Raw genomic sequence first — 23,025 nt, 5'->3', positions numbered from 1 at the left:
ATAATTGTTCTTAAGAAATATTCCAATAATGAAGGAATTGTTTTTCAGTTTAATTAGTTCTAGTTACCTCCCCTGAAATGGCAGTTTGGAAAGTTTTATAACACCTAAGCACATTTTACATGTTTTGTGCTAACTTATACATTGAGAGAGAGAGAGAGAGAGAGAGAGAGAGAGAGAGAGAGAGAGAGAGAGAGAGAGAGAGAGGGAGAGAGAGAGAGAGAGAGAGAGAGAGAGAGAGAGAGAGAGAGACAGAGAGAAAGAGTGAGCAGGAGAGGCCTGGGCAGAAACAGATAGAGGGGGAGGAAGAGAAACAGATAGAGGGGGAGGAAGAGAAACAGATAGAGGGGGAGGAAGAGAAACAGATATATAGGGGAAGAGGGAGGCAGGGAACGAGAAAGAGAATTAAATAGAATGTGTGAAATGTTGGGCTATTTCTCGTTCCAGCCAGTGCACCACAACTGGTATATCAAAGGTTGTGGTATGTGGTATCCTGTCTGTGGCATGGTGCATATAAAAGATCCCTTGCTACTAATGGAAAAATGTAGTGGGTTTCCTCTCTAAGACTATATATCGAAATTACCAAATGTTTGACATCCAATAGTGAATGATTAATAAACCAGTGAGCTCTAGTGGTGTCGTTAAACAAAACAAACTTTTAACTTTTAAGACGATATGTCAAAATTACCAAATGTTTAACATCCAATAGTCGATGATTAATAAATCAATGTGCTCTACTGGTGTCGATATTTAAACAAACCAAACTTTAACGCATAAACCCCACCCTCATCCCACCCACAAATCCGTCCCCATTCGAATTAATTAGGTTTTAGATCGGCCTGAGCTACTCGACCATCGTGTTTGCAAATTATGAAAAATCTAATTTTTCAATTTAGAAATCTTATTTACTTATTACCCTCATTACCGTGGAAACAAAAGAAAATAGCGCATAATCTTACTCAGAAGTGTTCAACTTATTAGCTAAAACAATCTTATTAAACCAAGTCTTGGCAACTTTCTGCGAAATGACATTGAAATGCGAGTAAATTGTTTGTGGAGCAAACATAGCCTGGGAAGAGTTGGACAGCACGAAAGCCCCATGTATTATTGGTTACGGTCCACAGTTGCCGCTAAATTAGGCTATAATGAGAAATAACGTGTTGTACTGGCTTCTATTCGGCACTCGTTCGTTTTGACTTGGTCGAAGTGAAACTCTCTACTGTTATACGACCGAAATACGGATAAATATTAATTCCATTATTTAAAATATCTGTGGGTACGGTGTCTACTTTTAAGGATTGTTTTACGTAGCTGTATGTTCTGGAATGGATGGAACTGTTTTTCGGTTCAAGTTTGGCGACGTTTAAATACTGCTTCTGCAAAAAACAGGAACTATTGTTTTTCGAAGGAAAAGTTATATTTTAAAATTTAGTGAGGAAAAGAATGTTTTTATTTTTTTAGAAGCTTCTTAAAATTAATTTACAAGGAATAGATATTATGATAAGGAATTTGATATTCCAAGGAGAATTTTACCACGATTTTTGAAAAAGAAATATGTTTTCCAACAGCGTGTGTTAAAATACATTTCCAGTTTTCGATATTGCTCTAAAGAATTGACTAGGAAATAAAGTTGTTTACTTGTTTGGCGTGTTTTCTGCAGTTTACGAAGATCTTTGAATGCCATTTCAAAAGTGAAGTGCGAAAAAGAAAAAAAAAACTACACAATATTAATATTCGTGCGTATGGATATATGCTAACTCGCTAATGCGGACACCTCAGTTAAATGACATATCTAACTGAATAGACACCTGTCTGACCGATTTATTGAAAATAGTACACATTTTAACATGATATTGATATTCAAATACTGAAAATACCAGAAAACTGCATGGAGTGGATAATTCAGTACGGTACAATGACAACACAAATTGGAAGGACTTCTGTCTAATGTGGATATTTCAGTAAAAGGACTATTAAAACGAACTGTCAAAAACAAACTCCGTTAAAGACCGAAATGTATCAAATGCATATTTATTACGAGAACATACTATATTGTAAAGTACGCGAATACCACAACAGTTGATGAAATAATGATGTACATAAGCTACATAGTAATTGTTAATATTCATTTTGGTAAATAGTAACCGATACATGTTCCTTTCTGTTTGTTTGTTTGAATATTACAAATAGTAGAGCAGGCAGTATACATACATGACGAAATGTAACCCTTCTGCACATGCGTGTATTGAATTCTTTGAAAACAGAAAAACAGAAATGTCCTTTGTGATTATGACTGACATCTTGATGTCCGTTAAAACAAGGAAATAACAGTAACCATGTTGAAAATCATTGTAAAACTGGCTAAAGCAGGCACCTCTATTTAGAGGACAGACCCAACTGAAGAGATATGCGATAGCAGATTTTAAAACAATAGTGAATATTTTATTTTATAATTATATTCAAATAAACGTAAATTGCTGATTAATTGTATTTAAAATAAAGGACACCTGAATAATTGTATGGTCTCGAACTAATGCGGAACCTGTAAATAAAGGAACATCTATTGACATACCTCATTATGTCGTCATTCAAAACGGGAATTCTTTCAGTTGTGTTATAAGTACATATGATTCTATTACATTTTCAAGTATTCATTTGTGATAGAATTATTCAAATTTCAGGAATTTATTTGGAAACGAAAAGATGTCAATCCTCTCCGATATTTGTTTCATAAACAATACTTATTGTGACAGATACGGATTTACTCGAATTGTTTCTGTATGAACGGACGTACGGAACTGAAATGTACTTCATGAGGATTTAATGTGAAACCAAAAAGTGGTGGATTCGTTCAGATATTTATTTCACAAACGATATTGTATCTGGCAAAGATTCTCCAGGATCACTTACATATGTACGGAGATACGGACGTACGGACTTCAAGTGCACTAGCTGAAGAATGTTTGTGAAAAAGAAAAATTGTCAATCCTTTTTTTAATATAAGATTCACAAACGATACTGTGTCAAATACGTATCGTCTAAACATTGTCAATTTTGGACGAACATACATCAAACATATGAAGAAAAAAAACCTTGTTTATACAGTAACATATAATATATTCCATCTTGGTCCAAAATAACAAATTATATATCTGTGTTGGGTCAAATAGTTCATTAGTTCATTCTTGTTCTTCTTTGTGACATTCAGTATTCGATGTATGTTTTCTTGCGCCGATGACTCGTTAAACGTGGATTCAGTCACTGATGCCATCTTGGATCACTAACGTACGGACCTACGCAGGGACATCAAATATATAAGAGCGCAAGTATTATTAATAAGACGTATAAATGTCTTGTTTTGAAAAACCTTTGTTGTGCATATAGAGGGAGCTGAATAGCAAAGGTATTAAAATACTAAAAGTGATTCATTAACTTACATTTGAAAGCACAATATCATCACCTTCCAATATTGTATACCACGCTTTGAAGACAATATATTGTATAATATTTACAGCCAGATATTGCATATCAAGTCTTGAAGATATTACCCTGTTTAACATTCACAACGAGAGATTTCAAATCAAGCCTTGAAGATATCACTTTCTGTTAACTTTACAACCGGATATAACATATGAAGCCTTGACGATATTACCCTCTATAATATCTTCAGCCAGATATAGCATACCAAGCCTTGAAGATATCACCTTCTATAAACTTTACAACCAGATATTGCATATCCAACCTTGATTATCTTACCCTGTGTAAAAACTGCAACTGTTGATGTTTAACAACCTTGAAAACCGAGACGGCGGCGGAGTGGAGTGCGTTCGTGCATTTCCGTGAAATCGAACCCGCTATCGACTGTTCAATAGTTACGAGTAGCACGTGTTTGCCATAGATATGGAAGTTCTCGGGATCTATCGAATTTTGCCGATTCTTCTGACTTTCTGTTTGTTCTGGATTCCCGTATCGTGTGACAATCTCTGGAGAGCTATCAAGAAGGACTACCGAGTCAGAGATGTAAGTAATGATAGAAATATCAATTTTCAATTTATGTCCGTCTGATAAAATGCCAAAAGTTCCACGTATAACTAGAAGGAAGAAGAAGGAAATTATTTTATTTAACGACGCACTCAACACATTTTATTTACGGTTATATGGCGTCGGACATATGGTAAAGGACCACACAGATATTGAGGGAGGACACCAGCTGTCGCCACTTCATGGGCTACTCTTTTCGATTAGCAGCAAGGGATATTTTATATGCACCATCCCACTGACAGGATAACACATACCACGGCCTTTGATATACCAGTCGTGGTACACTGGCTGGAGCGAGAAATAGCCCAATTGGCCCACTGACGGGGATCGATCCCAAACCGACCGCGCATCAAGGGAGCGCTTTACCACTGGGCTACGTCTCGCCCCACGTCTGACAAAATGCCAAAAGTGCTTCGTATAACTAGAAAGGCTTCGGTGTGGAGCGCATATAGAACAACATGTGTATAAAAGGCTGTGGTATGTGCTGTTCTGTCTGTGTAAAAGTGCTTATGTAAAAGATTCCTTGTTGCTAATGGGAAAATGAGGCAGGTTTTCTCTGATTAGGTTGGGTTCCAACCAGTGCACCACGACTGGTATACTAAAGGCCGTGGTATGTGCTATCGTTCCTGTGGGACTGTGCATATAAAAATCCCTTACTACTAATGAGAAAATGTAGCTGGATTTCTCTCTAAGACTATCAAAATTACAGAATGTTTGACATTCTATAGAAATCATTGTGGTCTAGTGGTGTCATTAAACAAAACAAACTTTACTTTCTCCATGGTAACAGTGGTGCATTTTCTCTTATGCTTCAGTCTTATAGGCTTCGATTAGGGGTTACAATGAGAAAACTGTGCTCCAGTGGTGTCGTTAAACAAAACTTACTTTCAACTCTAGCATATATATTATGCACCGTCTTTTCATTCAACTAATTTCCGTGCTTATATCAAATTCAGGTTCAAGTACGCTGTCCTGGACACACACCTCAGCTATCTGGGCTGTCTGTCCAGGACAGTGGGTTTGTTGTTAGTTGGTTAGTGGTTAACGAGAGAGAAGAAGGTGTAGTGGTCTTACACCTACCCATTGAGTCGTTAAAACTGACTCTGAGTGGGAGCAGATACCGGGTTGTGAACCCTGCACCTTCCAGCTTTATGACAGATGGCTTAACCACGACACCACCGAGGCCTCTAAAACCCCACAACCATATCGCGCCTTTCAGTTACAGAGATGCAATGTCAGTTTTTAATTTCTGTTTTTTTGCTGAGATGGCAAAGTGCCTGTTATAATTAGAAAGAGACCCCTGAAATGAAGACACACACCCCTCCTCCATGAAAACCATAATATATTTGATCATTGCCGGCGTTTATAAAAATGCCAAATTGTCTGTTATATCTGGGAAACGTTTTAACAACACCAGACCTATTCCTTCCACCCGTACCACCCACCAACAATTCATATTCACATACCACGAATATTTATTTTTTAAAGTGTATCTAATGACAAAAAAATACGAATGTTAAACTACCTACCACCTTAAAGAACATAATAACTACTACAACAAAACCCATAAACATAAAACAAACCCACAAAAAAAACCCACACACACACACACCCTCACACACAACACACACACACACACACACACACACACACACACACACACACACACACACACACACCCTCACACACAACACACACACACACCCTCACACAAAACACACACACCCTCACACACAACACACACACCCACCCACACACACACCCTCACACACAACACACACACACACACACAGACACACACACACACACACACACACACACACACACTCATAATCTTTTTTAGTTACTTTAGGCTACGTAATGTAACATATTTCGTATTGTTTGTGAAAATCAATGCCATCCAACAGGCACACACACACACAACACAGGCACACACACACACACACACACACAGGCACACACACACACACCCTCACACACGCACACACACACACACAGACACACACACACACAGGCACACAGACACACAGGCACACACAGACACACATGCACACACACATACACAGGTACACACACACACGGGCACACACACAGGCACACACAGACACATACACACACACACAGGCACACACACACACAGGCACACACAGGCACACACACACACACACACAGGCACACACAGGCACACACACACACACACACACAGGCACACACAGGCACACACACACACACACACAGGCACACACACACACACACACACACACACACACAGGCATTATAGAAATATCAATTTTAACAAAGAGGTCTATTTTCCAAAATATTGTTCTTTAGATCTATGAAAATGTAAAATAAATAATTAAAGTAAATAGAAAAATATGAGAACGCTCTAATCCTCGCACAAACACCTGTAACACATTTGGATGAAGTTATAACATAATTATTCCATTTTATAATTACTGTTTTGTAATAGGCGTCTTGATAGGTTAAAATGCTATCACGTGATCTAAAAAAAACAAAAAACGTTCATTCTTCCATGAACGTGAAAACTGCACTTTTTCGGTAAACAACGGAATTCCCGAGGATTCCATCGTTTCTATTTTATCCCAATTTCGTCTGCACTGTGAGTGACGGTGACAATTTAGGTTTTAAATAACTCCGATTTTGAACTGAGGCCAGAAAAACGAAGCTTCTGTTAGAAGTTATAGCAGAGGATGCTCAAGAAATCAAAAGAGAGACATGAGCGCAGCTCAGTCACATTTGACAAAAACACCAAATCGACAACTTACACGCGCGAAAATACATACGCTTTCGTGCACAATTCCGCGACGTGTCCTTTCCGAGAATAATATCACACAATCACAAACTTCTTCTGAAATACACACACACACACACAGTAACACCGAAACCACTTCCAACTCAGTCTTCACATTAATTTTCACTAATTCAACTTTTGACAACTGCAATTTTAATATAGTAGATAAATCTTCTAAGTATATAGATCGTTCAATTCTTAAAGCTGCAGTGTCTGGAATATTTTTATTATTTAAGCATTTAGAATAGATGATTCAGTTCTCTTTGGTACATGACAGGTCCACCACATCGCTATAGTTTGGCGATTCTCGCTTATCTACATTATCTAGGTCAACTACAAACGCATTGGCCAGCTTTGTTTTTCTTCATTTAGCGGGACGCCAGTAGAACTGGGATTTTACGTGATTTGCGCAGGCGCTGAGCTTCTCACGTGATTTTGAACAAATTTAACTGTCTTGATTAAGGGGTCGTCTCGTATCTCCAAAACATATTTATATCCATAGAGGTATGGTACAATATCTTCCCTGGGGTCGGTGGTGGATTTGCCTTGAAAATGTAACAGTGGCCATCGGTTGGCATACGCGTTACATTTAAGGGGGTGTCAATAATTATGTAACGCTCTAAGGAGAGAGGAAGAGGTCGGTGTATTCGATTTACGTATCATTTATCAAGACTATGTTATTTCTATTCATTACTTAGACTGAAAAAGGTGGGGTGGGGGTGGGGGTAATTGCGCGTTCGGTCTAGGATCGATCCCCATCCGCGGGCTTGTTCCAGCTAGTGCGCCATGACTGGTATATAAAAGGCCATGGTATGTGATATCCTGTCTGTGGGATGGTACATATAAACGATCCCTTGCTAAAACAAAATGTAGCGGGTTTCCAAGGCGCGTGTGCAGGGATTTTAGCGGGGTTGGGGTTTACAGACTGAGCTGAGCGCAGTTTATATGGCGTCATGCTCCCCCAGAAAATATATTTAAATTTTGCTTAGCTTGGTCAGGTAAGTGTTTCGACCCCCAATACCCTCCCCCTTCACATATACCCGTTTCCTCTCTAAGATTTTATGGAAAAATTACCAAATGTTTGACATCCAATAGCCGATGATTAATAAATCAATATGCTCTAACATTGATGTCGTTAAACAAAACAAACTTTACCCTTTCCATACGAAAGAATATTTATTTGAATTTGTTGATTATAACACTCGTAAAATTAAGAAGTGAAAACGTCCAATGTCTGCTTTACTATATTGTATGTGAACAAAATATACATACTCAATGTGTTATACAAACTAAACTTTGAAAGTCCTACTAATACTTTATAAAATATTAATTTTACCTAGGAAGGTACGATTGTCGATAATACGTTGTCAAGATCAAACCGGTTTTAACGAAAGACTCTAGTACCGTATCCTCAATCGAACGTTCTTCGTACAGCGCGAGATTTCTCATTTCATTTTTTGAGACGACTCCTACAATTTCAAATCCGCAAACGCACGTGTTAACTGAAACTGACAACAGGCTGTCGTTTTTGCTTTGCCGATCAATGGCGGCACAGGCGACGAATCGAGCGTATACTTTTGACGATCTCCGTTTATAGCGAACACACACAAGTTTTTTAAAAGTGCATTTGAGCTTGTATTTCATATTTGTACATGATACTATAATATGGTAACCAGAGAATGTACCTTTAAAGGGACATTCCGGAGTTTGCTGCAATTTTTAAAATGTTATCGACTAACAGAGACTTTTTAGCGATTGTAATTACATATTTTTCTGCATAAAATATTAATGGCTGTATATTAAACGTGTTTCTGGTCGTTCTAATATATGTACTAGGTTAAATTTAAATTTTATTTCCTAAAATATATTAGTTGTTTGGGCTTCTTACAAATATTAAGACGACCATAAACACATTGAATTTACAGACACTGATATTCTCAACAAGAAAATATAGTCGGAAACATCTTAATTTTGATGTTTTTTGAAAGAAAAAAAATGTTTGCGTTATCAGTTGATGTTCAGTTATTTAAAATTTAAAATTTCTCAAAGAGGTATATGCGTTTTTAAAATATGAATGACCAGAATGACCAGAATGACCAGAAAATAAACGGATTTTTGGAAATGGATAATCTAGGCGGATCCAGAAAATCCATTGGTGGGGGTGGGGGGTGGGGGGGTGGGGGTGGCAGTGACATGAGGCGAAATGCCAAGGGAACTTTGGGAGACGTTTGGAGGAGGATCGTAAAAAAAAAAAAAAAATTAATATAATTATAATAAAATATATAACTGTCGCCCGGGCCCTTGGGGGCCCCCTAGATCCGCCTCTGTAAAAATGGCTCCAATTGTGAAAGATATGCTGTAGTGTTCCGAAAAAACAAGAGTGTGTCACTTTTACGTTACAATGTAACTGGTTTACAGCGTACTTAACTCGAGTTAAGTGTTTTTGCAGTGCTTAATAAAATTAACTACTTCGTCATTATTGGCGTTCCATCTGAACCTATTTTAGCTTGCGTAAGCTAGTTTACACTAAACGCGTGTAACGTTAAGTTGGCACCCTGTTGGAATTCGGTCACTATAGTCAAACGTTTTCGCATTTCTTACTGGAGCCGGGGGTGGGACGTAGTCCAGTGGTACACCACTCGCTTGATGCGCGGTCAGTTTGGGATGAATCCCCTCGTTGGGCCCATTAGGCTATTTCTCGTTTCAGCCAGTGCACCACGACTGGTATATCAAAGGCCGTGGTATGTACTATCCTGTCTGAAGCATGGTGCATATAAAAGATCCCTTGCTGCTAAAGGAAGGAAATGTTTTTTTTATTATTATTTAACGATGTTCTCAGCACATTTTATTCACGGTTATATGGCGTCAAACAGCTAGGGATCTTTTATGTATGCACCATCCCACAGACAGGGTAGTACATACCACGGCCTTTGATATGCCGTTGGTGGTGCACTGACTGGAACGAGAAATAGCCCAATGGGCCCACCGATGCTGCTAATGGTAAAAACAATGTTGCCAGTTATATGCCAGGATTAGCAAAATTATGCTTGACATCCAATAGCCGATGTTTAATAAATCAGTGTGCTCTAGTGGTGTCGTTAAACAAACAAAAAATTGCTTGGTTTTTTGCAGTAATTAATGAAAATGTGGAATAGTACTGCAAGAATGTAGCTTCATTGGCGTAGCGTGGGTTGCCAGAGCCTGGGGCAACGCAAGTATTGCACCCCCTAACCAGCATCTTCATAAATCTAGGCTAATATTCGTTCCTCGTATTCAGCCTTGATACATGTAGTCAAGATTACTGATATCCACTACTAGTGCCCTCTATTGGAAGAAAATTTGTAACACCGATTATGTCCCTTACACGATGACATCGCTGACCAATCACAGCATCGGTAACCTGTGACAATCTTGAAAGCAATATCAAAAATTAACCGCCGGACGCTGACGCTGCCATCTTTGTTTACAATAACAAGGGAATCTATAAGGAGCGTTGCGATTCGTTGCAATTAGATCTCATCGCATCCAATGAAATTTAAGCATTTTGTGGCACGATTTCTTGACTACATGTATCAAGGCTGAATACGAGGAACGAATATTAGCCTTGATTTATGCAGATGTCTAACCAGTGGACCGTTTGCATTCCTCGAGTCCCTTCCACCAGTCCAGAATTTTACGCCCAGGGCAACCGCACCGGTGGCCCCACCCACTCTACGCCACTGTGTAGCTTTAAGTTAAAATAGCATAGCTTTAAATATGTAACTAAAATTCACATTTCATTTCATTTTTGTCTGTATTCTTTGCCTGTTGTTGTGTTCTTTTTATGTTGTTGTGTTGTGTTGTTTTTAAGTTGTTGTGTTGTATTGTGTTGTGTTGTTGTGTTGCTGTTGTGTTGCTGTTGTGTTGTGTTGTTGTTGTTGCTGTGTTGTGTTGTTGCTGTGTTGTGTTGTTGTGTTGTGTTGTGTTGTTGCTGTGTTGTTGTCGTTGTTGCTGTGTTGTGTTGTTGTCGTTGTGTTGTGTTGTGTTGTGTTGTCGTTGTATTGCGGTATTAATACTAACACTTCTTTCTGTTACAGTTTAATCATTTCTTGTTGATAGTTTTTTGTTGTTTTTTCTTCTTCTTTTTTCTTCTTCTTCTTTTTGTTTTAAAGAGTTCCCGAAACAAGCAAAACCAATATATTATTTACTTTAACAGCGACAAGAATAAAGCTCAACATATGTTTCTGTTTATGTTAAACTTAGCTTTTTGTCTTGTAACGTGTCCGTTTAGAAGACACGTTTGTTTGTGGTACACCGCGGTATGCGAACACTGAAATATCAAATCCAGCTTTAAGCTCTGCCAATATTGAACTAAGGAACCTTGAAATTCCAAACTAATTAAAGGCGCAAACTCTAGTTTCAACCCGTGAAAATGATCACTTAAGTTAAGTTAATCTACAAACCTGTAACACACCTGGATAAACTTATAACAGAGAGAAACAAGAGTCTGTGATGTTGAAACGGTGAAAATAGATTAAAACACAACTCCATAACTGTTCCTTTTCAGGCGCACGTTTGTTTTCAAAAATATGAAAAATGAATTTTGTGACATTGAAAACACCAGGATGACCAGACACATTTCGGATGTACGGAAATGACTAATCTAAACAATAAAATCAAAGTAAAGTATGATTTCAGTTATCAATGACGGCTCTAATGATACAAATATGTCTTAGTGTTTAAAAACTAGGGTCTGTCACTTTAAACTCTGCCAGTGTTGAACTAAGGAACCTTGAAATTCCAAACTAATTAAACACTTTCTTTGTCGAGGCCAAATATCGTTGTTTTGCCAGTAATGTCGTTATACTGACTAAGTTAACCAGAAGGCGGGATTGTGGACAATTACGTCTGCTTTGTCACTTGGCTTCGGTGTTTGAAGTTGGTTTATAATAAACAGCTTTGTAATATTGACATTTCGATGAAAACAGTATATTGGTCTATAATAAACAGCTTTGTAATATTGACATTTCGATGAAAACAGTATATTGGTCTATAATAAACAGCTTTGTAATATCGACATTTCGATGAAAACAGTATATTAGTCCACAGTAAACAGCTTTGTAATATCGACATTTCGATGAAAACAGTATATTGGTCTATAATAAACAGCTTTGTAATATCGACATTTCGATGAAATTCGTAACCTTTTGGAAAGCGAACAAAAATATAAAATAAAATACAAAAGTAAAGTTTGTAAAGTTTGTTTTATTTAACGACGCCACTAGAGCACATTGATTTTTTATCTTATCATCGGCTATTGGACGTCAAACATATGGTCATTTTGACACTGTTTTTAGAGGAAACCCGCTGTCGCCACATAGGCTACTCTTTTTACGACAGGCAGCAAGGGATCTTTTATTTGCGCTTCCCACAGGCAGGATAGCACAAACCATGGCCTTTGTTGAACCAGTTATGGATCACTGGTCGGTGTAAGTGGTTTACACCTACCCATTGAGCCTTGCGGAGCACTCACTCAGGGTTTGGAGTCGGTGTCTCGATTAAAAATCCCATACCTCGACTAGGATCCGAACCCAGTACCTACCAGCCTGTAGACCGATGGCCTGCCGGTTATAAAATACAATGAAAATAAAGTTTTAAGTCGCCATTAGTTTAGTATGACTAGCACATCAATTTAAGCCGGTGGTACGAGCTGTCTTGTTTATGGCGGAACAATCTAGGGTAATCAAATTGCCCGCCCCTTGACCCGTGTTATATGTGCTGTCCTGTAAGTGGAGGGAAAATTCATATAATTACTCTCATGCTGCTGACAAAACTGTAGTTGTTTTCCTGTGAAGACTATATGTCAGAACTACGTCTAGAAAGAGATGATTAATTAGTCAATGCGCTCTAGCCGCGGCATTAAACAGAACAAAAACAAAAAGGGTATTTTGTCCTTACAATTGTTGGGTATTTAAATTAATTCAGCTTGTACCCTATATTTTTTGTCCTGTATATCGCTTTAGAATAATGCTGCCAGGAAGCCATATTGCTAGACGTGTTGGGTTTGGGGTTTTTTTGTTCTTTTTTTTTTTTTTTTTTTTTTTGCTGGTTTTTTTTTTGGGGGGGGGGGGGTTGGGGGGACATTGTGTGTGGGGGGTTGGTGAGGTTCTGCTTTTTTGTTGTGTTTTGGGGTTGTTGGTAGGGTTTTTTTTTTGGGGGGGGGGGGGTGGTTGGGGCGTTGAAGTGGGGGGTATTTAGAACAAGGTTCGTCCTGGTTGTAGGTTGGTCTGAGAACAACACAATATGTTATTCTGGTTGTTTTGTGACGCACTCTAACACCAAGGAAAAGTTAGCAAAGTTCGTTTTGTTTAATTAATGATTGATAAATCATCGGCTGTTGGATGTCAAATATTTGGTAATTCTGACATAAAGTCTACGAAAGGAAATCACCTACATTGTGTCAACTCCCGATTTACGACAGGTGAGCTCAGATTAACAACTGGACAGTCGTAGAAGTCGTGACAGCAGAAAGTTGGTCAACTTTGTGCTGACAGTTGATAGGATGAGCCTAGCATTAGCCTTGATAGAAATCTCTTTTTTTTACTGATTACCGTTACGGAATGGAAAGCCTGTTGCTATTAATATCCATGACATTTGCGATTGTGACTATAAGAAATTATTTAATTTAGATCTTACTGTTGTCCCTTGAAAGGAATTAATTGATTGAACTTTGTGCTGGCAGTTGGTAGTCTGGGACTAGTATTAACATCATCATCATCGCAGATTCTTTCCCACCGCTGACACCAACTCCATCCTGGACACAGAACCAAAAATCAATATTGATAACAAGATTTTAAAAACAAGGAATCCACTAGAATGTTAAATCCGCCTAATTCGTTACTAATGTAGCCTTTATACTGGAAATATCAAAGGTTCGTAAAACCGCACGGGTCGTACGCGCTTACTATACGAAGAGTGAAACTTCGTATAGCAAAGGATGGTCACGTGACTGTCTCCAGAATCCGATTTGGAGATGATATCTTTATTAAAATAGCTTTTACAGTTTCATATTAGCGAAAATATCTATAGTCCTTGTGGTAGCTCGGAAGCCGATTTGAAGCCGAAAATGGCCAAATGCAGCCGAACAGTTACAGTAACTTTATCAACGTGCCTATATTCAAAAGAGGTTCAGGCACGTTGTTTTGTTACAGTTACAGTAACTTTATCAACGTGCCTATATTCAAAAGAGGTTCAGGCACGTTGTTTTGTTACAGTTACAGTAACTTTATCAACGTGCCTATATTCAAAAGAGGTTCAGGCACGTTGTTTTGTTACAGTTACTGTAACTTTATCAACGTGCCTATATTCAAAAGAGGTTCGGGCACGTTGTTTTGTTACAGTTACTGTAACTTTATCAACGTGCCTATATTCAAAAGAGGTTCGGGCACGTTGTTTTGTTACAGTTACAGTAACTTTATCAACGTGCCTATATTCAAAAGAGGTTCAGGCACGCTGTTTTGGTTAACGACACCACGAGAGCCCATTGATTTATTTATCATCGGTTATTGGATGTCAAACATTTGGTAATTCGGACGCATGGTCTTAGACTGGAAACCCGCTACATTTTCCCTTTAGTAACAACGGATCTTTTATATGCACCATCTCACAGACAGGACAGCACATACCACGGCCTTTGATATATCAGTCGTGGTGCACTGGTTGGGACGGGAAAACACCATCGGAGAATGGATTCCCTGATGTGGTTCGATCCTACGACGCAAACATCTCAGTCTAGCGCTCTACCGACTGAGCTAAATCCCGCTCCTGTGGTATACCAGGTTGAAAAAAAAAAACACATAACCCCGTGGGCTATTTATCGTTCCATACAGTACACCACGACTGGTACATCAAAGGCCGTGGTATGTACTACCTGTCTGTGGGATTGTGTATACACAATATCTCTTGCTAATAATGATTAAAAATTAAGCGGGTTTCTTATCTAAGATTATTTGTCTTAATTAGCAAATGTTTGTCATCCAATAGCCGATGATTAATAAATCAATGTGCTCTAGTTGTGTCGTTAAAACAAACTTTAACTCTAAAACTGTCTGTCTTAATCACCAAATGTTTGACATCCCATAGCAGATGATTAAAAAATCAATGTCCTATAGTGGTGTTGTTAAACAAAACAAACTTAAACAAAACTCAAAAAGTCCACCAACAACAAACCCACAAAAAAACCTACAAAAACTCAACAAAAACAAAAAAAACAAAACAAAAAACCTACAAAAGAGCGAACTGATTGTTAATGATTACTGTTGCTAGGTCACAGCGACCTAGATATCACATATACAATTCGTCAGTGTAATATGCATGCTTCGTATTTTAAGATCACACGAGAGTATTCTCGCGGGATGAAAACATCACGGCTGGTTAGCCATGTAACTAGTGATTCAGAAACACGTGTAAAAGGATGTTGAATGGCTTTATATGTATAATTGCTTTCATTGTGTAAAAGGGGGAGCATAGATTTTTTATGGACCCCACCACACACACACACGCCGCATGCAGCAAAAACAAAAGGGAGGATTTCAGGCGAGTATTGCTTTCTACACAACTAGCACCACCCACGCACCTCTTCACACGATGAGGTATTCTCGCGGGATCGCATTTCAGAACTGATATTTTCTATCGGTATGCCTGTAATAGGATTTAAGTCTTAAAGGAGAGGACAATTAAGGCATTTGGCCTGGTATGCATATTTAACGATGTATAATGCACATTATTGCTTAATATCAACACGTATAATCGTATAGTTAATTAATAAAACGGTTAAATGTGACGACTATTATATATAACGGGCGCAGCCATTTTGTACCATCTCAATGAGTACGCCCTCTGGCGAGCTGGTGGTTACGTAATACTTATCGCGTCACGTCAGGAATGAGCCTTAGAACTAGAAAAACACAATCTACCTGGTTTTTGCGGGATAATAAATAGTCATACATTGCAATGTTCTATAATAATACACATCCCAGTAAGCCAACAGTAAGTATATCCAGCACTATATATATTATTTTTCAATACAAAATAAAATACCATTGTCAAAGTGGCTACGCAACAAGTCGAAACAATTAACCATGTTTTGTCCATGCATTAACCTACGTACTGAAATGATACACGGAGTGTTTTCTTAGTTAATTGGTCTATGCTGTTAGTTGCTTCTACCTGTGATTTCTGATTGGCAGGTGTGTATTTGATTGGTAACCAGACGAGCCAATTAATTGACGCTGTCTAGACACAAAATGCATACCGGTATTGTGGAATATTACCTGTCGCCCCTAAAATTGTAATGGACATGGTTTATTACTGTAAATAGTTCTGTAAAACTATTGATTAAGTAGACTTTTCCATCTACAACCACAGAACTGACCAATTACGTAGTCCCAAAGAAAAGAAAATTATCACTTGCCGACTTGTGTATCGTGGGTTGTCGTTTTTGCTCCAACGTAGCATATCAATAGGCGTAATAGTGTACATTTTTCCTTTGGATTATTAAACAGAGAAAAATACTATAACCCCATTTTGTTCCGTTAATGCAACTTGAAATATATTTAGTTAAATAGTTTATTATATTATTATGTCATTATGCTGTTTTACAAGTCAGGTTGATCAAAGAGAAGCGCCTTGTCGAAAATTACTGCTTTTGTTTACACTGTACATACAGTAGATGGTCAGGAGCTGACGTCACTTCGCCCCAAGCTATCCCACCGGACGTCACAAAAACGAAACAAAATGGCTGCCCCTAGTTAGCAGGAATAATCATGGTTTTTTATTAACTCTAAAATTACGCGTTTTTCATTTGCTAAAGTGTCAGTATGTGTTGGTGGTCCGGGTATGCATCTTTCCAACACATAAGGCTCTTGTTGGAGTTGACCCTACCTTTAAAGAATGACGAAAAATTAGTGAGGGGTGGGGAGTGAGACAGAGACAGAGCGACAGAGAGAGAGAGAGAGATAGAGAAAGAGAGGTGAAGTGAGAGAGAGCGACACAGAGATAGAGAGTGACAGAGAGAGAGACAGAGACAGAGAGAATAGAAAGACACGGAGAGGGGGAGTGAGAGAGACACACAGACAGGCAGACAGAGAATGACATAGAGATAGACAGAGAGAGTCAGAGAGACAGAGTGCGACAGAGAGACAGAGACAGAGAGAGGGGGTGAGAGAGAGAGAGCCCCAGAGAGAGAGAGAGAGACAGACAGAGAGAGAGAGAGAGACAGAGACACAGAGAGGGGAGAGAGAGAGAGAGGAGAGAGAGAGGGAGAGAGAGAGAGACACAGAGAGAGAGAGAGGTGAGAGAGAGAGAGAGAGAGAGAGAGAGAGAGAGAGAGAGAGAGAGAGACAGAGAGAGAGAGAGAGAGAGAGAGAGAGAGAGAGAGAGAGAGAGAGAGAGAGAGAGAGAGAGAGAGGGGGAGGGAGGGAGAGGTGGGGCACGATGATCGCCTGGTTTACTTTCACTTTACCTTATGTTTATTAGTTAATTACGCCAACTAGGTATTGTGTTCCGTTACCAGTGTCAGAACAGTGTTATGAGTCTGTTACAACACGCCGAACCTTTGGTGTTGTGTGTCAAACAAACCCAATCGAAAACACCTGTTGTTCACTGGTGCTCGTTATAGCCTGCATGTTCATAACAGTAATAATGTCGTTATAGCCTGAGCGAACGTGTGTTAACTAGCTCGTGTTTACCTCAAACTGTCGTGGATCTTGAAACTATGCTTCATAAACTGTTTATATCCTTACAAACAAGTGTGTGTCTATCCAAACTATGTCCACCTAAGACGTACTGATATGCCTTTACTACTAACATACTGTATACTGCACTACGCGTCGTCATTGTAATGTGTCTGGCTATTTAGAGCGGCACGTGGCCAAGTGGTAAAGCGTTCGCTTGATGTGCGGTTAATCTAGGATCGATCCCCGTCGGTGGGCCCATTAGGCTATTTTTTTTTCCAGCCAGTGCACCACGACTGGTATATCAAAGGCCATGGTATGTGATATCTTTACTGTGGGACGGTGCATATAAAACAATCCATTGCTACAAATGGAAAACTGTAGCGAGTCTTCTCTAAGACTCTATGTCAGAATTACCAAATGTTTGACACTCAAAAGCCGATGATTAATAAATCAATGTGCTCTAGTGGTGTCGTTAAACAAAACAAACTTTAACTTTATAATGTGTATATACACTAGTTTACTCGTATATGTATCGCCTGTTTAGATATAATTATGTATCAGAATATTAATTTCGTTAACACTACAAAAGTGGGGTTTTTTTGTGTGTTTTTTTTTTGTTTGGGGGGGGGGGGGGGGGGGGTATGGGTTTTTTAACGACACCACTGGAGCACATTGATTAATTAATTATCGGCTATTGGATGTCAAACATTTGGTGATTTTAATAAGTTGTCATCAGAGGAAACCCACTACATTTTTCGTAATGCAGCAAGGGATCTTTTACATGCACCATCCCACAGACAGGATAGCACATACCACAGCCTTTGATATACCAGTCGTGGTGCACTGGCTGGAACGAGAAAAAGCCCAATGGGCCCGCCGACGGGGATCGATCCCAAACCGACTGCGCATCAAGCTACAATGTCACGTAAAGGAGTTGAAATCAGTTTTGTTTATTATTCATTATTAGGGAATGAATGAAGGAAGGAACGACGGACGGACGAAAGGAATATTTGGCTTAACAACAAGTCAGCACATTTGTTTTTCACACTATGGCCTGCATTTGGTCAATAGTAAAAGAGAGAAGAAACCCAAAGCCACCTTATAGGCTATTCTTATCGATAAAGCAGAATGGGATATTTTGTATATAGGTTTTCCCTTTTTGGCGTGTTTATAAGCGCGATCGTGTTTTGAAGTCTCCATATTTGAATTTTCGGTAGGTGGGACGGGAAGGTATTTTTAAAGCAAAATGTGTTTTTAAAAAAAATCCTCTTTTTTTTTCTTTTTCTTTTTTAAATTTGGACACATATTCTTTCAGGGCTCACATTGGAACATATTTAGTTTTTGTCTATTTTTGATCATGTAGAATGTTTTCTTGAAAATCATGCATAGTCACTAATTTAAAGACAATTTTAGTAGTCAGAGTAAATGTTGTAGCCATTTTGTATGAAAATTAGCAGTGGGTTAATTTGACAATGAACGGGATGAGCCCTGACTTTACGGCCGAATGTGTTTACACAAACACTCTTTCCCTGTTTAAATGTACTTAATGTTTCTCAAATAGTCGAGTTGAGTAACTTTAAACAAACAATCCTTTTTCCGTATTAATTTCGAAATTTTCTACATTCGGCCCAATCAATTTCCCTCCATTTCTTCTGCTGTGATTTCCGCCATGAATTATTCAGCTCCTGAGAATTTCGCGACAGTGTCCTGCCATTATTTAGTGACCTCAAGTGAGGATTTGTTTTTGAAAGACACAACCCTGGGGCTGCCTAGAAGTTGAGAAAGTCTATCTTCACCCGTAATTACACGATCATACATACAAAAACTAGACTTCCTCAGGGCTGTTTTGGCCGTTCCGGAGATGGGGCGGAATGTTCACGGGTTGGCCGTTATATATAGGAAATTCACTTGCTGCTATTCAATTTGCTTCACCAGGCTTTCGTAATTGGTCGTTGACGATTCTCAGCGGGGTTTTCAAGGACCCCGGCGAAAAGCCGATTAAACTGTAAACCTTGATTGTGTGTGATCAAATATAAAAACAAATAAATAGAAAGAAAGAAAAAAATGAAATCCCCCAGAAAAATTATGTGACCGAAGTAAATCGATTGAATACGTTAATTTGTTGGGAGAATTATTTTAAATAAATAATAATGCGATGTTTGTTTTAAAGCTTCGTGTCTGGTCACCATCCTTTAGGTTCTAATAGACCAAATCAATTCCTATTGCCGACAATGTTAACGTCTACTAATAAAACTGATATAAGCAGCGTATCAACACACCCAGGAAGTACAGCAATAAAAAGTGTGGCACCTTACATCTAATCTACTTGAAAAAAATATGGGGGGTCACATACCATTTAAGAGATTTAATTAATGTTTTGAATAGCAACCGTCATTTTTGCTGAAAATTGCAGTTCCATGTTTGGGGTACTCCGCATTAGTTTCAACTTCTGGTATATACTGCATAACAACTGTATAGCAAATAAAAGTGTATTTGTTTATTGTCAGTGGATAACAGTATTTGCACAAATAATCAATGTCACATATTACCACCAATCACATCCACAGCTGCTTTTACTCCGTAAATATTTGCACATCGAACTCTGACACGGAACTCTCTTCTTTGGTACTATGCAACCTATAATAACGTTTACTAAGGTCTCACTACACAGATTTCATCTGCCATTGAAATCCATGTTAAATTGCCCAACTTCAAATGAACATTGCCAATAGAACGGGTTCTCGTTGACACTAACGACATACATCATTGCGAACATACATTATATAAAACATTATTTTCACTCCAAAATTGAGAACATTTCACTCTCTTTTTTTTTTTTTTTTTTTTTTTTTTTTCTTTTTTTGCTATATGACCGCTGTATGTATGGCTGTATTACCGGTCCGAACAGGTGGCTCATTAACCGATTCACTCCGGCTGTCTCTTGCGCTATACACCCATGTCCCGAAAGGGCAATGCACAATATTACAAAATAACATGGGCAAAATACAGCCAGAAGGTTTACCGTTAAACATACATATTGTTTTAATTCTTCCCCAATTCCTGGAAGTGAATATGTGAACCACAACATATGTCACAATCAGGAACTATAGTGGACCGTGATCAATGAACTCTCACCTGAAAGTCAACTGTGTAGTGAGACCTTATGAAAATTTTTACCCATATGATTATAAATATATTAATACATTTATAGGGACGTAACACTTTGACTTCATACAATTAGGAGATAACCATATCGAGTTTTTAGATTTGCATTTTTGACCGAAGGCGTCAGCCTAAAGTTAAAAATTAAACATTTGCGGGCATCAAATAGACAATAACACCCGCAAATTTAAAATCTCCATAATATGGTTATATCCATAGTAAACTGAATCGTTTTTCTACAGATCTAACTGTATATTTGGTATTTCTTGAAAATAATACCTGGCTACATCTAACTGTAGACCCCTGATCCGTCAACTTGACCTGTTCCAATTGCTAATGACGTCACTTTCTAAAGATGACATTAGCTTTCCGGGTGTTATTTTCATTTGATCCCGGAAAAAAAAAATGTAACTAACCAATCACAATACAGGAAACACTCGCCATCAGTTTATAGTGACGTCATAGACAACTAACTGACATGTCAACCAAACGAGCTGAGTGGTATATAGAGGATACTCCCCGAGTGTCTTGTGATATCATAATATATCAGCGCGAGTTGATAAAATTATGATATCACAAGACACGAGGGGTGTATTCTTTTTATCATCCATTATCATTCCTTTCATTTGCGACAGTTGTAAACAATGTCAGTAATGTGGGTTGAATGTCAGCGGTACACTCGTTAACTAGCAGAACGGCAGTGGCGTGACGTCACTAATGGTAGGTTTAGCACTGAAACAAACACAGTGAAGTAAAAAAAACATTGTCTTGTGATTAATATTTGACCAATCAAGATTATAAGAAGCGATATCGCAAACGATATCTACTTTTCTTCTTTTTTTTAATTTTTTTTTTTTTTAATGGCAAGTTCTTTATTTGCCTTAAGTTAAAAAAAACACTTATCAGCATAAATACATACATATATAATCACGAGATATATACAAATATACAAATACAGGTGGAGAGTGATTTAAGAATTAATGGTAAAATTAACATAGTATACTAGTATACTAGTATAAAAGCCTTTAATAGGATAATACAAATTAAAATCGATTCTAGGTAATAAATAGGATATTAAACTCGCTACTATTTCGTATCATGTGTATGTCCCTTGTGCTAAAGCTCGTGACAATTCAAAAATGATTTCACTCGTGACATAAACATGATACGAAATGGAAACTCGTTTAATATCCTATAAATACTACATGAATAACCTTTGGAAACCACTTATCTTTATGACGAGTTGTTTTAAAACGTACCTAATGTGCGAAAGAGACTTGGACCATTTAAAAAAAAAAAAAGAGATGTAAGATAAATGGCCCAATGTACGGGCCTAGCGCTTGTAGTTAACTTATGCGTCACAGACAAATCAATTTCAAATTATTTTATACGTCACAGAATGGTCCAATTCGATCGTGTTTGTTTTTTGTTGTTGTTGTTTTTTTGTTTTTTTTAATTCGGTGGTTTGGCATTTGCGACCTGGTCACCACACAGGAGCAGCCGACGGTATGTCTGGATTGTTATCACACATATTAGTACGTGTTATATATATTTTTTTATAAATGATGTTCTCATCAGTGGATTTGTAAGAATGCAAACAGCATTCACATTAGCGCCCTATTATTTTCTCGTTCCGACCAGTACACCACAAGTGGTCAAAAGCCGTGGGATATGCAAATCTGTCAGTGAGAAAGTGCATATATTAAAAGAATCCTTCATATGTGTTCATGTGGGACAGGGCTATTCCACCCGAGTGGGTACATAATTTGTTGGGTCATAACCATTGAAAAGATCGTACCCAAAAATGGTTTATACTAAAAGTATAAACAGAAAATGATAGTATAATTTCATTATGACAGAAGGTTTCCTTGTTTTTATGAAATATAAAAAGCATTTCTTGCGTTATTGTGCCATTTACGTGACGACGTCCAATGTTAATATCAGCTCAAACAAGTCACGTGGTCATGCAAGACCGATTTATTCCGCATGGGCTGACGTCATGGAATACGCCTGTCTTGCATGGCTAGAGATGAGAGAAAAAAGATTTCTTTCTGCATTTTAAAAAATGTATCGGGTTTCCTGTGATGACTACTTGTCAGAATTATCAAATGTTTGACATCAAGTAGCCTCTGATTAATTAATCAATATGCTCTAATGATTTCGTTAACGAAAACAAACTTTTATTACCATCTGTATGAAGTACAAAGATTACAAAATGTGTGGCTTTCTTTTCACTTTTTTACAGAATACTTTCATCGTTAGTAGGCCTTTAACGACATACCGAGTCAGGTGGGAGAC

The 23,025-nt window shown here is 38.1% G+C and overlaps 1 protein-coding gene across 3 annotated transcripts in view; it reads left to right on the top strand.

Annotated features, from left to right (window-relative positions):
* The window catches only part of LOC121373221, a 124,727-nt gene that overhangs the window by 21,390 nt on the left and 80,312 nt on the right, over window positions 1-23,025 (top strand). Inside the window, exon 1 of one of the 3 annotated variants that reach the window (XM_041499709.1) lies at window positions 3,346-4,017. The exons of the other annotated variants lie outside the window; for them this stretch is intronic. Within the exon in view, the coding sequence (XP_041355643.1) occupies window positions 3,898-4,017 (120 nt within the window). The 5' untranslated portion in view covers window positions 3,346-3,897. Of the gene's footprint in view, window positions 1-3,345; window positions 4,018-23,025 lie in introns of those variants that run through there. 3 annotated transcript variants of the gene reach the window in all.

This window comes from Gigantopelta aegis, chromosome 5, assembly GCF_016097555.1.
Source record: "Gigantopelta aegis isolate Gae_Host chromosome 5, Gae_host_genome, whole genome shotgun sequence".
In the NCBI taxonomy this organism is placed as follows: domain Eukaryota; kingdom Metazoa; phylum Mollusca; class Gastropoda; order Neomphalida; family Peltospiridae; genus Gigantopelta; species Gigantopelta aegis.
The sequence above is the reverse complement of the archived record's forward strand: the minus strand, read 5'-3'. Positions and strand labels throughout refer to the sequence as shown.